Source organism: Rhinatrema bivittatum, chromosome 4 (assembly GCF_901001135.1).
Source record: "Rhinatrema bivittatum chromosome 4, aRhiBiv1.1, whole genome shotgun sequence".
NCBI classification, from domain to species: Eukaryota; Metazoa; Chordata; class Amphibia; order Gymnophiona; family Rhinatrematidae; genus Rhinatrema; species Rhinatrema bivittatum.
The window spans coordinates 27,413,008-27,427,972 of record NC_042618.1 but is presented as its reverse complement, the minus strand read 5'-3'; the positions used below and the strand labels follow the sequence as shown (position 1 = coordinate 27,427,972).

General features: G+C 45.8%; 1 protein-coding gene across 3 annotated transcripts in view; it reads left to right on the top strand.

Annotated features, from left to right (window-relative positions):
• The window catches only part of ATG2B (autophagy related 2B), a 263,381-nt gene that overhangs the window by 181,054 nt on the left and 67,362 nt on the right, over positions 1–14,965 (top strand). For all 3 annotated transcript variants that reach the window (XM_029597896.1, XM_029597895.1, XM_029597894.1), the window contains exon 30: positions 9,698–9,900. In XM_029597896.1, coding sequence (XP_029453756.1) covers positions 9,698–9,900 — 203 coding nt within the window. The remainder of the gene's footprint in view (positions 1–9,697; positions 9,901–14,965) is intronic.

The following is a 14,965-nucleotide window of genomic DNA, read 5'->3' as shown; positions in this document are numbered from 1 at the left end:
TGGTCCGGTGTCAAATCAACGTCCTGGAGCTCCAGGCAATTAGGTACAAGCTATGGGCTTTCAGAGATCGGCTGTCCAACAGAATTGTACTGATCCAAACAGACAGCCAAGTAGCGATGTGGTATGTCAATAAGCAGGGAGTCACGGGATTGTACCTCCTATGTCAGGAAGCGGTCCAGAACTGGTTCTGGGCCCTGTCTCACGGGATGGTGTTCAGGCCATGTATCTGGCTGGAATGGAGAATGTAATAGTGGACAGACTTGAGTCATGCCTTCAGACCCCACGAGTGGTCTCTGGACTAGGGGGTAGCAAACCCAATCTTCTGCCTCTAGGGAACCCCAGATGAGGACTTGTTCGCATCCCCCTGCAACAGAAAGGTTCTGTTCCCTGTACAGAGCAGACAGCAAACCAGCCTCAGACGCCTTTGCCCGACATTGCGGCAGGGGTCTTGTGTATGCATATCTTCCAATTCCTCTGGTGACGAAAACTCCCTTGACGTTTCACGAGGACTGAGGGACTATGATCCTCATATCCCTCGTTGGCTGAGACAGATTTGGTTTCCACTCCTTCGGGTGTTGTCCATCGGAGACCAATCAGTCTGTGGATTTTCCCAGATCTCATCACACAAGATCAGGGCAGGCTGTGGCATCCCAGCCTCCAGGCTGTGACGCTCACGGCATAGATGTTGAGAGGATAATCCTGCAGCTGCTTGATCTTTCAGAGGATGTGTCTCGGGTTCTAGTGGCTTCTAAAAGCTTTCCACTACAAAGTCCTGTGGACTGATGTGGAGGAGGTTTTCCGTGTAGTGAGAACAGAAGGCCCTAAATCCGTTCTCCTGCCCCACACAAAAACTGCTTGATTAACTTCTTCACCTATTGGAGGCTGGCTTAAAAACCAACTCCTTTAGAGTTCATCGCATGCAGTTGGCGCATACCACCATTTTTATTTATTTTTTTATTTAAGTTTTTTATATACCAACATTCAAGACAATAGTCCCATCATGCTGGTTCACATGAAACAGGAGTGCAAAATAAACTTAAACTTGAACAATAGTGCGGAAATAGCAGTTACATGTAACAAGGAAAATTGAACTTGGAATGAGAAGGAAAAAGGAAAAAGGAAAACCAGCTAATTACATATAATTACATTGTAAGAGGTAGCTAATAGTGATGTTGATGGTGATGTGATGATTGTTAGGAGTTAAATGATATTGGAGTTAGAAAAAGCCTGCCTGAACAGCCAGGTCTTGAGTCTTTTCTTGAAGGTTGAGAGGCTGGGTTCCATTCTAAGATCTGGGGGGATAGAGTTCCATAAGGTAGGACCGGCTGTGGAGAAGGCCCGATTTCTTAGCGTAATGTGTCTGGTAGTTTTGGCTGGGGGGGACTTGAAGTGATCCTTTGTAAGCATCTCTTGTCGGTCTTGTTGAAGTGTGTAATCGGAGGGGGAAATGAAGGTCAATTGGGGCTAGTTGATGAATGTGTTTGTATATGGTGAGAATGGCCTTGTATATTATTCTGAAGTGGATGGGTAGCCAGTGGAGGCCCATTAGGATAGGGGTTATATGGTCTCTTCTCCTGGTATTAGTGAGTATACGGGCACAGGCATTTTGAACCATTTGCAGTGGTTTGGTGTGTAGAGAGGGGAGACCAAGCAAGATGGTGTTACAATAGTCCAGCTTTGCGAAGATGATTGATTGTAGGATTGTTCTAAAGTCATGAGTATGGAACAGAGGTCTTATTCTTTTCAGTACTTGGAGTTTATAAAAGCAGTCTTTGGTGGTTTTGTTGATGGTGGCTTTCAGGTTCAGGTGATTGTCAATTTGAACTCCTAGGTCTCTCACTTGTGTAGTTTTTGGTATGGCTGGATGAGTGGGGGTGCAGGAGCTGTTCTCTGGTGTGATGAGTAGTAATTCCGTTTTGGATGAATTTAGTACCAGGTTGAGGCTTGTGAGAAGCTGTTTGATATTTTGGAGGCATGTTTCCCAATGAGACAGTGTTTTCGCGAGTGACTCCTTGATGGGGATCAGGACCTGGATATCATCCGCGTAGAGGAAATGTTTGAGCTTGAGGTCAGTGAGAAGTTGGCATAAGGGTAATAGGTATATGTTAAATAAGGTAGGAGATAGGGATGAGCCCTGAGGGACTCCTACTGACGCGGGGTAGAGTGAGGATTCTTTGTTATGAATCTTAACCTTGTATCCTCTATTGCTGAGGAAGGTTCTGAACCACGAGAGGGCAGTGCCTGAGATACCTATGGCTATTAGTTGGTTGATGAGAAGGGAGTGGTTGACGGTGTCAAATGCTGACCCTAACCCTAACCATGGTATAGATCAGTGATTCTCAACCAGTGTGTAGTGACACCCCTGTCGCCATGCACTGGCAGGTGTGTTTCATGCTACCCGCAGTCGGCGGGGCTGAAGATCGGCGCCGTTGGCCACTGCTGCCCGAGACCAGGCTGGTGGGGCTGAAGACGAGCCGTTCAGTTGGGGGCCTGTGTGTGTGTGGTGTGTATGTGAAACAGGGAGGGTGCTTCTGTGTGTGTGTGTATGGTGTATATGTGAGACAGGGAGGGTGCTTGTGTATGTCTGTGTGTGTGTGGTGTGTATGTGAGATGGGGAGGATGTTTGTGTGGGTGTGTATGTGAGACGGGGAGGGTGTTTGTGTGGGTGTGTGTGTGTAGTGTGTATGTGAGATGGGGAGGGTGCTTGTGTGTGGTGTGTATGTGAGAAAGGGTGGGTGCTTCTGTGTGTGTTTTAGTGTGTGTGTGTGGTGTGTATGTGAGAAAGGGTGGGTGCTTGTGTGTGTGAGTGTGTGGTGTGTATGTGAGAAAGGGTGGGTGCTTCTGTGTGTGTGTGTGTATGTGAGACAGGGATGGTGATTGTGTGTGAGGTGTGTATATGAGATGGGGAGGGTGTGTGTGTGTGTGGTGTGCATGTGAGACGGGGAGGGTGCTTGTGTGTGTAGTGTGTATGTGAGACAGGGATGGTGATTGTGAGTGTGTAGTGTGTATGTGAGACAGGGATGGTGATTGTGTGTGTGTGTAGTGTATATGTGAGACAGGGATGGTGATTGTGTGTGTGGTGTGTATGTGAGACAAGAATGGTGCTTTTGTGTGTGTGTGTGATGTATATGTGAGACAGGGAGGGTGCTTCTATGTATGTGTGTGGTGTGTATGTGAGACAGGGAGAGTGCTTTTGTGTGTCAATGTGATTGAGTGAGCGTGCTTTTGTGTGTGTGTGCAAGAGAGAGATGGAGCATGTTTCTGGCGGGCTGTGGCTGTGAGAGAGAGAAGGGGCATGTGTGCGATTGAGCCTGTTTGTAAGTGAGATAGAGAGAACATGTATGTGATTGAGAACTTGTGTGTAAATGAAATAGAGAGAGCATGTGTGTGATTGAAAGCCTGTGTGTAAGTGAGAGAGAGCGAGAGCATTGTATGATTGAGAGAGACTGGTCAGAGAGGTGACATGAGAGTGGTTGTGGTCCCTAAGTAAGAGGACTGTGAGGACAGCTTCAGCAACTACTGCTGCTTCTGGTGTGTCCTCCAAGGGAAAGGAGTAGGAGAACTGCTGGCAAAGGTAAGTAAAGGTGGCTTTTTAATTTCATTTTTCTTGATTGACTGCCATTTTAATTGTTCGGTAGTATGTGATGTGTCTGCTGTTTTGAAATATTTTATTGGTGTTTGGAGAATTTGTAATAATTTTTAAGAGTTTTTAATTGTTATATGTTCTGTTCATCAACTGTTTTGAAACATTTATTTATATAGTTTTACAATTATTTCTGTGTGGTGATCTATAGCAACTTGGCGTGTTCTGTTTTCCTAATTGGAGGAGTATTGGTGTTTAGGGCCTGGTTTAATATTTGTAGTGTTGCCTTTTTATAGGTAGGGTTGTTAATGCATGCCATAATGCAGGTGTAACTTTGTGCAGATTAGTTTGTGTGCATTATTGCAGATCCTGGGACTTTGTTAGGTGCTATATTTCTGTTTCCATTTCTCCAGTTTTGTACTGCATGCAGAGTGGCCTTTTTGGGTTTCCATTCTAGTTTCTGTCTCCATATGTGTAAGTTGTGGTCTTTCTGTACTTGGTGAAGGTCGATCTTGTGTGTATGACCGAGGTGAGGTATTTAACTAGCATGTAGGCTAGTAAAATACCTCACCTTATTTGTTGTGTTTTCTCAGTAGGTCATGCATTGGTGGTGAACTGCTGTCTTTTAATAAGTAGGGCTATCGTGCCTGGTAGTAGAGGGAGTTTGTGTTGCTGTTATTGAACTAACACCAGAATTTCTTTTTTATATGCTGAGTTGTACGGGGAATGTTCTAGCTCTGCTTTATACCCATTACTGAGAGTCAGGGGTGGGGTTAGCTTTGTGACTGTCATGTGTTTAGTGTGTCACGCATATTGGAACTATGTATCAGGTTGTGTCCTGACAGAAAAAAGGTTGAGAACCACTGGTGTAGATGGTTTGCCCATCTCTTTACAACCTATAATTGTACGTTTCATGCGGGGCCTGCTTCAGTTGAAGCCTCCCCCCTAAGGCCACCCACTGTGTCTTAGGTCCTCTATGTGGTACTCTCTCAGCTGATGAAAGCTCCTTTCAAGCCGCTGCACTCCTGTGACCTGAAGTACCTGACCTGGAAAGTCATATTTTTGGTGGCGGTCACTTCAGCGCGCAAGATCAGCAAGCTCCACTAAGTTTTTTCATGACAGGGTGGTCCTGCGTATACACACTAAGTTCCTGCCTCAGATGGTGACTGATTTACATCTTAACCAGTTAATCATCCTGCCAACATTCTTTCCCAGACCCCATTTGCATCGAGGCGAAAGAGCACTGCATAATTTGGATTGCAAGAGAGCCATAGCTTTCTCTCTGGAATGGACAGAAGTCCATAGACAGTCCACCCGACTTTTTATTTCTCTTGACAGGAATAGGTTGGGAGTTGCCATTGCCAGACACTATCCAATTGGCTAGCGGACTGCATTTCCTTCTGTTATGCCGAGGTAGAACTGGTTAGAGCAGTGGGCTACGAACCAGAGACCAGGGTTCAAGTCCCACTGTCGCTCCTTGTGACCTTGGGCAAGTCACTTTACCCTCCATTGCCTCAGGTACAACAACTTAGATTATAAGCCCTCTGGGGATAGGGAAATACCTACAGTACCTGAATGTAATCCACTTTGAAGAGCTGAAAAAAAAGTGCGAAAAGCGGAATTAAATCTAAGGCTTATTCTGTCACAGCCATGGCAACATCTGTGGCCCACTTGCGAGCAGTTCACGTGGAGGAGATCTGCAGGCCTGCAACGTGGAGTTCTCTCCACACATTCACATCTCACTACTGGCTGGGTAGGGATGGCCGACATGATAGTAGTTTTGGCCAGTCTGTCCTCGGGAATCTCTTCAAGGTATAGAACCCAACTCTCCCTGCCTAGGGACCATTGTTTGGATTCAGGCTGTCTTCCCCTCTGTTAACAACAGCACTGTGGATGTTGTACCCATTGGCATCTGGTTAGTGCCTGTTGTTAATCAGCCTGTAGCTAGGATTCACCCATGTGTGAGGACTACTACCCTGCTTGTACTAGGAGAAAGCAGAGTTGTTTACCTGTAACAAGTGTTCTTCTAGGACAGCAGGATGTTGGTCCTCACGAAACCCACTCGCCACCCCATAGAGTTGGGTTTCTCCTATTTTTTTGTTTTAATTTTATCGTAACTCTGTTACAAAACTGAAGAGGAACCTCCGCTTGGACATGTGGAATAGGGCATGCTGAGCATGCTCAGTATGCACAGTCAAAGTTCCAGAAACTTTGAAACAAGTTTTACGTGCCGGGCTCCATCTAATGATGTCACCCATGTGTGAGGACTAACATCCTGCTGTCCTAGGAGAACATCTATTACAGGAAAGTAACTCTGCTTTACATGTGCATGCATTAACTACAAGATGTTCTTTGTGGGGAACAAAAATATTTGTACTCAACTATTTTATTGAGTTATTGGGTGATGTACAAATTTTGATCCAGTGAATACACAAAAATCAAAGGATTACACAAAGTAATGTAAGGACCATTGCGTGCAAATAATGCCATGAGCATTTAAAATAAAGAAGAGTCATTTTATTCACATTGTGTGGAGGCATTCCCTGAGGGCATGTTCAGTTCGGAGGGAGGAACATGGATGACTTTTTCAAATCTACATGTGTTATTTCCAAGGGGAAAAATACCCACATTAAAAACAGGTACTGATCTGTCAGGAACATTTTTCCTGGGCAATAATGAAAGCAAAAGTGTGCACATACTTTTGCCATGACTATTGGTGCAAAACCTGTGGCTAAAATGGACCCGTGGACTTTGCATCAGTAGGGACAATTTTATTACTGCCCCTTAGGTTTGTGGTGTCACACATAACTCCCGAGCTTCATGTTGGTGTAGTAGGCCCTATCTGATTTTCTTGTGTGAACCATATTTTCTTTGCTAATTTTTATATTTATTTATTTATTTATTTATTTATTTATTTAACATCTTTTCTATACTGACATTAAAATAGGCATCATATCTGTTTACATCACAACAAAAGGTTGAAATTACATTGAACGGGGGCGGGGGAAACAGTGAGTACAGAGAACAAGAGAATAGGGGCTCTAGGGAAGAGCCTGAGAAATCAAACAAGGAAGAGAGGGGAGGAGGGGTGGGATATGAACATATTTACAAAATTGAAAATGATATGAACATATTTACAGCGAGGGGGGGAAAGGGGTGAAGGCGTAGGTGGGAGGGGGGTAGGCTAGTCTGGAAAGGCCTGGTGGAAGAGCCATGTTTTGAGCATTTTTCTGAATTTCAGTGGGCATGGCTCGAGGCGGAGGTGGGAGGGCAGGACGTTCCATTGAGTTGGACCGGCAATAGATAGGGCATGGTCCCTAGTTGCAGAGAGGCGGGCCTTCTTGAGGGGTGGGACTTGAAGGGTGCAAGCGAGGTTTGCTCTGGTAGGGCGGGCAGATTGAGTGAGTTGGAGTGGTTCGCTGAGCCATGAGGAATCATTTTTGTAAATACCGTATTTTTCGCTCCATAAGACGCACTTTTTTTCCCCCAAAGGTGGGGGGAAAATGTATGTGCGTCTTATGGAGCGAATATAAAAAAAAAAACAAACAAAAATCTAACAAACACCCCCCCCCCCCCCGACTCCCCCAAGACCTGCCGAATTAATTTCCTGCAACCCCCCACCCTCCTGACCCCCCCAAGACCTGCCAAACGTCCCTGGTGGTCCAGCGGGGGTCCAGGAGCGGTCCGGGAACGATCTCCTGGGCGTGAGCCGTCGGCTGCCAGTAAACAAAATGGCGCCGACGGCCCTATGCCCTCACTATGTCACTGAGACCGACCGCTGCTATTGGTCGGTCTCAGTGACATAGTGAGGGCATAGGGCCGTCGGCGCCATTTTGTTTACTGGCAGCCGACGGCCCTATGCCCTCACTATGTCACTGAGACCGACCAATAGCAGCGATCGGTCTCAGTGACATAGTGAGGGCATAGGGCCGTCGGCTGCCAGTAAACAAAATGGCGCCGACGGCCCTATGCCCTCACTATGTCACTGAGACCGACCAATAGCAGCGGTCGGTCTCAGTGACATAGTGAGGGCATAGGGCCGTCGGCGCCATTTTGTTTACTGGCAGCCGACGGCTCACGCCCAGGAGATCGTTCCCGGACCGCTCCTGGACCCCCGCTGGACCACCAGGGCCGTTTGGCAGGTCTTGGGGGGGTCAGGAGGGTGGGGGGTTGCAGGAAATTAATTCGGCAGGTCTTGGGGGGGTCAGGAGGGTGGGGGGTTGCAGGAAATTAATTTGGCAGGTCTTGGGGGGGTCAGGGGGGTGGAGGTTGTTAATTTAAAGGGATGGGGGGGGGGTTTTGGGGGTTCCCACAGAAAGAAAAATTTTCTGATCTGGGGAGTGGACCGAAATGGCCCTCCCCAGACCCGAAAACAAAATGGGGAGAAAAAAAAAAACTATGCACTCCCCTAATTTGCTCCATAAGACGCCCAGACGCAGAGCCGGTTTAGCACAATTTTTTTTTTTTTTTAATTTTCCCCCTCTGAATCCTAGGTGCGTCTTATGGTCAGGTGCGTCTTATGGAGCGAAAAATACGGTAGATTTGTGAATGATGGTAAGGGTTTTGAAGAGGATACGAAATGAGATGGGGAGCCAGTGCAGGTCCTTAAGGACAGGGGTTATGTGGTCTGTTTTACATCTGTTGCTGAGGAGTCTTGCTGTAGCATTTTGAAGTATCTGTAGGGGTTTGATGGTGGAGTGGGGAAGTCCAAGGTATAGGGAGTTGCAGTAGTCCAGCTTGGATGAGAGGGTGGCTTGGACGAGTGTTTTAAGATCATGTGTGTGAAGTAGTGGCTTGAGCTTTTTGATGATGTTAAGTTTGTAAAAACCTCCTTTAAGGACGGAGCTGATGTGATTTTTTAGGTTCAGAAGAGGGTCGATTAGGACACCAAGGTTTCGGACAGAAGGCTGTGAGGTTAAGGAGAGGGTCTTAGGGTCATTGGGGGGGAGGAGCTTAAAGGTTTGATGGTTGTAGATGAGGAGGAGCTCGGTTTTTGAGGTGTTGAGGGCAAGTTGTAGGGAGGTGAGTAGAGAGTTGATGGATGATAGGCATTCCTCCCAGAAGCTTAGGGTAGTGGAAATAGTTTCATGGAGGGGTATGATGATCTGGACATCATCAGCATAGATGTAGAATTTGAGTGCTTGTTGGCACTTCAAGCTCATCCATTAAAAACATTCCTTAGAGGTGTGTAATGGTAAATTAAAAAAAAAAAATTATACATGTTCAAAAGATGACAATACCTTAAATCAAGTATAATTTCATGAGACAAGGTTTGGTTCACACTCTGGGAGTCTGTGTTCCCATGACATATTAGGCTCTCATGGGTATCTAGCATTATATCGGGCCGATACAGTAAAATCGCGGGAGAGCTCCCGGCGCACGCACAGGCCACTCTCCTGTGCGCGATACAGTATTTTAATTTATTTAAATTAGGCCCGGCGGTAAAAAGAGGTGCTAGGGACACTAGCGCATCCCTAGAGCCTCTTTTTGGATGGAAGTGGTGGCTGTCAGCGGGTTTGACAGCCGACACTCAATTTTGCCGGCATCGGTTCTCGAGTCCGCTGACAGCCTCGGGTTCTGAAACCGGACGCCGGCAAAATTGAGCGTCCGGTTTTCGACCCGACAGCCGCCGGCCCATTTTAAATTTTTTTCTTTTTTACTTTTTTAAACTTTCGGGACCTCCGACTTAATATCACCATGATATTAAGTTGGAGGGTGCACAGAAAAGCACCTTTTGGTAGGCGCTAATTTCTGAAAGTAAAATGTGCGGCTTGGCTGCACATTTTGCTTTCTGAATCGCGCGGGAATACCTAATAGGGCCATCAACGTGCATTTGCATGTTGCGGGCGCTATTAGGTTCGGGGGGGGGGGAACGCGCATTTTGGATGCGCTATTACCCCTTACTGAATAAGGGGTAAAGCTAGCGCGTCCAAATGCCGGCTAACAGTGCGCTCCATTGGAGCGCACTGTACTGTATCTGCCCGTATGTTAGTGCTGCATATCCTCCGAGAACATCTTGGCCTTGCTAGCTTTTGAGAAGGCGAGGCTGCAGTACCTCTTTACAAGAACATAGCTGTTAGAGTTTCAAACATGCTAATGTATTCTTTCCCGTAGGGATTTTGGATGAAAAATCTCAGTCTCAGGAACCTTCCTGCTCCGATCTCTTCCTGTTTCCGGATGAAAGTGGAAATGCTTCCCAAGACGCAAGTCCCACTTACTCTTCCCTCACTCATCACCTAGTTAATGATGCTATGATGGATGTACCCTCTGAAAGTGATGATTTTTGCATTCTTTATGCACCTAAGGCAGTCATATCTGTAAGGAATTCTAAATGTTATTTGCAGAGCAAAATCTGTATGTTGGCAAGGGAAAGGAAGCTGTAGTTATTAATTATCTATTGTGTGCATTGAGGGGTATTTGGGGTTGGAGGTATAAGGTAGAAAATAAGTAAAGATAGGAATTTCTGCTGATAATTGTTAAATAATCTGTAGGGTTTTTTAAATTACAAAATTTATGGTTTATGATCTAATACACCAAGATGTAATTTGTCAAAACATAGTTTTCTCCGTCGTCAAGCAGGACTAACTTAGCCATGATATGTGGGGGTGATTTCATCCGGCAACACTGAATAAACCTCTGTTTCTTAACTATGAGAGCTTTTGCTCTACTGAGCATGTGTGGGAGTTCTCACGTGGGTGTTGCCTTGTGAGCCCACTCAGTATTTTCATCTGAGCACCAGCATGGACATTTATTTATTTATTTAAGGTTTTTATATACCGGCATTCATGATAAAATCACATCATGCTGGTTTACATTAAAACAGTGGTGCACAGAAAGATAAAACAAACTGGAACTGTAGTGCGGAAGAAAGCAGTTACAAAAAACACGGATGCTTAAACTGGGAGAGGAAGGAAAAAGAAAAGGTTAATAGCATTTTAAATATTTACAACGAACAGTTAAATGAGCTGGTTGTGTTATAGAACTTGAAGTTGAAGGACATGTACCTCTGTCTTGTTTTTCTGTGGAAATCTTGGTACTTTTTTCTTTAAAGTTGCCTTGCTGGCTTAAGAGCCCCCCAAAAGCACTTTATAGTGCTACCAAAAATAAAAGAAAGGAAATTAAGAAAATTTCTTTCTTGACCATATCTGATAAGAAGAAACCCACTATGTGTGGGTTAAAAGACTGTGGTAGAATAATGTCCATTACTGGTGGACATGACTTGCTACCGCTGCTTGGGACTAGATAATGACCAGTCTAACTGTTACAATTGTGGATGGATGTCCCCACATACTAGAAATCAAGAGCCTGGAGAATAACTGAACTGCGTCACTCAGATGCTGCAGTCAGTCCTCTCCTGAAGCACAGTTCTGGGTATTGAATTGGCAGGAACGCCTCAAAAGTGTTTCCCCATCAGTGGAACAAGCTGAGTCCTCAGAGTCAAGTAGTCAGAAGCAGCATGTGTCGATGAAGAAATAGCACCACTCTGTGGGGCCACCAGAGCAAATAGCATGCATAAAGCATTGAGCTATGGTTAATCAATGCTGTCAAAGCAGAAGCACTATTGAAGCAAAATTCCACAGAATCGGCAAAGCACAAGACACTGGTAACATCAGCACATAAATCCTCGACACATCAAGTTCTGGAACATGAAATGCATCAGTCTTCAATGTCTTTACCATCAGGGCAAGTTGCTTCACATTTGACACATCATGCTACAGGGCTTCCAACGCAGCTGTATGCTGGCCTGCACAGAATTTTGTTAGGGCAGATGGGGATATGCACATCATCACCTTGACCAGGTAGCGGGGTTGGTGAAGGATTACTTTACCTCTGCAATGGCTAAGGATAAAGAGGGTACCTTCCAGTGTCTCCTTTTCAGGATATTAGATTTATTCTCACGAGAAGGAGTCTCAGTATCCCCGGTGTGGTTGAATATTCCATCCCTGTCATCCCTCGTGGATGACCTACACCTGTACTTGGACAGATTTTGCAGAACCAAGATGATTTTCCACCACCCACACCAGGACAAAGCGCACATCATCACCTTGACCAGGTAGCAGGGTTGGTGAAGGATTACTTTACCTCTGCAATGGCTAAGGATAAGGAGGGTACCTTCCAGTGTCTCCTTTTCAGGATATTAGATTTATTCTCACGAGAAGGAGTCTCAGTATCCCCGGTGTGGTTGAATATTCCATCCCTGTCATCCCTCGTGGATGACCTACACCTATACTTGGACAGAGGCCAGCAGGTTCTTATTATCCTTCTTGATCTCTCCTCAGCTTTGAACACCATTGATCACCAACTCATCATAGCACATCTAAGTAACCTAGGCCTCTCAGGCTTGGTGCGCTCCTGGTTCAGATCATTCTTCCACAACCGCTCCCAAGCTATCTCACTTGGTCAGGTCTCTTCCCACATACATCCTCCTAAGTGGGGTAGCACAAGGCTTTATCCTATCCCAAACACTCTTCAACATTTACCTAGCACCTTTGGGTAAACTAATCAGGGACTTCCAGATCCCTTACCACACTTATGCGGATGATATTCAGCTGCTATGCTGAATATCATCAAGCGGAAGAGAGGATTGCCAAGGAGATAAAAAATGGTGACAAAACATTTTTCAGATACATCAGCGAAAAGAGAAAAGTCCATAGTGGTATAGTGAAATTGAAAGGTGGAAATGATCAATGTGTGGAGAGAGACGAAGAAATGGCAGAAATATTAAATGAATACTTCAGCTCTGTATTCACTAAAGAAGACCCTGGAGAAGGACCATTTCTACACAAGAAGCTGGAGGGTAGTGGAATAGATGAAAATCATTTTACAGTAGAAAATGTATGGGAAGAGCTAAAGAATCTGAAAGTGGACAAAGCCATGGGGCCTGATGGGATTCATCCAAGGATTCTGAGGGAGCTCAGAGATGTGCTGGCGGGTCCGCTGTGTGACCTGTTCAATAGATCCCTAGAAACGGGAGTGGTGCCGAGTGATTGGAGAAGAGCGGTGGTGGTCCCGCTTCACAAGAGTGGGAACAGAGAAGAGGCTGGTAACTACAGACCGGTTAGCCTCACTTCGGTGGTGGGAAAAGTAATGGAGTCACTGTTGAAAGAGAGAATAGTGAAATATCTACAGTCCGGAGAATTGATGGACCAGAGGCAGCATGGATTCACCAGGGGAAGATCCTGTCAGACAAATCTGATTGACTTTTTCGACTGGGTAACCAAGGAATTGGATCAAGGAAGAGCGCTAGATGTCATCTACTTGGATTTCAGCAAAGCTTTTGATACGGTTCCGCACAGGAGACTGGTGAATAAAACAAAAAGCTTGGGAGTGAGTGCCGAAGTGGTGACCTGGATTGCAAACTGGTTGACGGACAGAAGACAATGCGTGATGGTAAATGGAACTTTCTCTGAAGAGAGAGCGGTTTTAAGTGGTGTACCGCAAGGATCGGTGTTGGGACCGGTCCTGTTCAATATCTTTGTGAGCGACATTGCGGACGGGATAGAAGGTAAGGTTTGTCTTTTTGCGGACGACACTAAGATCTGCAACAGAGTGGACACGCCGGAAGGAGTGGAGAGAATGAGACGGGATTTAAGGAAGCTGGAAGAGTGGTCGAAGATATGGCAGCTGAAATTCAATGCCAAGAAGTGCAAAGTCATGCATTTGGGGAGTGGAAATCCGAATGAACTGTATTCGATGGGGGGGGAAAGGCTGATGTGCACGGAGCAGGAGAGAGACCTTGGGGTGATAGTGTCTAATGATATGAAGTCGGCGAAACAATGCGACAAGGCGATTGCAAAAGCCAGAAGAATGCTGGGATGCATAGAGAGAGGAATATCGAGTAAGAAAAGGGAAGTGATAATCCCCTTGTACAGGTCCTTGGTGAGGCCTCACCTGGAGTACTGTGTTCAGTTCTGGAGACCGTATCTACAAAGAGACAAGGACAAGTTGGAGGCGGTACAGAGAAGGGCGACCAGGAAGGTGGAGGGTCTTCATCGGTTGACATACGAGGAGAGATTGAAGAATCTAAATATGTACACCCTGGAGGAAAGGAGGAGCAGGGGTGATATGATTCAAACTTTCAGATACTTGAAAAACTTTAACGATCCAAAGACAATGACAAACCTTTTCCAACAGAAAAAAATCAGCAGAACCAGAGGTCACGAGCTGAGGCTCCAAGGAGGAAGACTAAGAACCAATGTCAGGAAGAATTTCTTCACGGAGAGAGTGGTGGATGCCTGGAATGCCCTTCCGGAGGAAGTGGTGAAGTCCAAAACTGTGAAGCACTTCAAAGGGGCATGGGATAAATATTGTGGATCCATCAGGTCCAGAGGACGCATATAAAGAGCAGGTAGTAAAATACTGCACGGAGCGGCAGTAGCCACAGAGGCATTCACGGAGCGGGATGCCAGTGGCCAGTGGTAGGTGTCCACCTTCATGGAGCGGAAGGATGTAGGGCTGTCATCTCCCAATTAAATAAAAAACAAAAACAAAAAACAAAACAGGGATGGGATCCATCAGGTCTAGAGGACACATATAAAGAGCAGGTAGTAAAATACTGCACGGAGCGGCAGTAGCCACAGAGGCATTCACGGAGCGGGATGCCAGTGGCCAGTGGTAGGTGTCCATATAAAGAGCAGGTAGTAAAATACTGCACAGAGCGGCAGTAGCCACAGAGGCATTCACGGAGCGGGATGCCAGTGGCCAGTGGTAGGTGTCCACCTTCACGGAGCGGAAGGATGGAGGGCTGTCATCTCCCAATTAAATAAATAATAAAAAAACCCAGGGATGGGATCCATCAGTTCTAGAGGACGCATATAAAGAGCAGGTAGTAAAACACTGCATGGAGCGGCAGTAGCCACAGAGGCATTAACGGAGCGGGATGCCAGTGGCCGGTGGTAGGTGTCCACCTTCACAGAGTAGAAGGATGAAGGGCATCCATCTCCCAATTAAAAAAAGAAAAGAAAAAAAGAAAAAAAAACAGGGATGGGTTCATGGGCTTATAGGTATTACCAATTATTAGGCTTTTCAATATTTGATGATAGTTAATGTGACTTTCAAGGCATTCTTCACTTTCGGTGCATGTCCGGCATGACTCCTTGCTTCAATGACAGGGGAAAAGAAAAACTGATACTTCACACATTTCCAGCATTGCCCTCTGCTTCATGGCAGAGAGCTATGCTGCCGCTTACCCAACTAATCAAACTTAATATTTCACTTGGAAGCAGCTCCAGCACTGCTCTCTACATTAATGGTGGGGGTGAAAAGGGAATTAGAACATAAGGTTACTAAGAGCCAAGAGAAACAGTTAAGTATGAGAACAAATGTGTGAAGCTTGCTGGGCAGACTGGATGGACCGGTTGGTCTTCTTCTGCCGTCATTTCT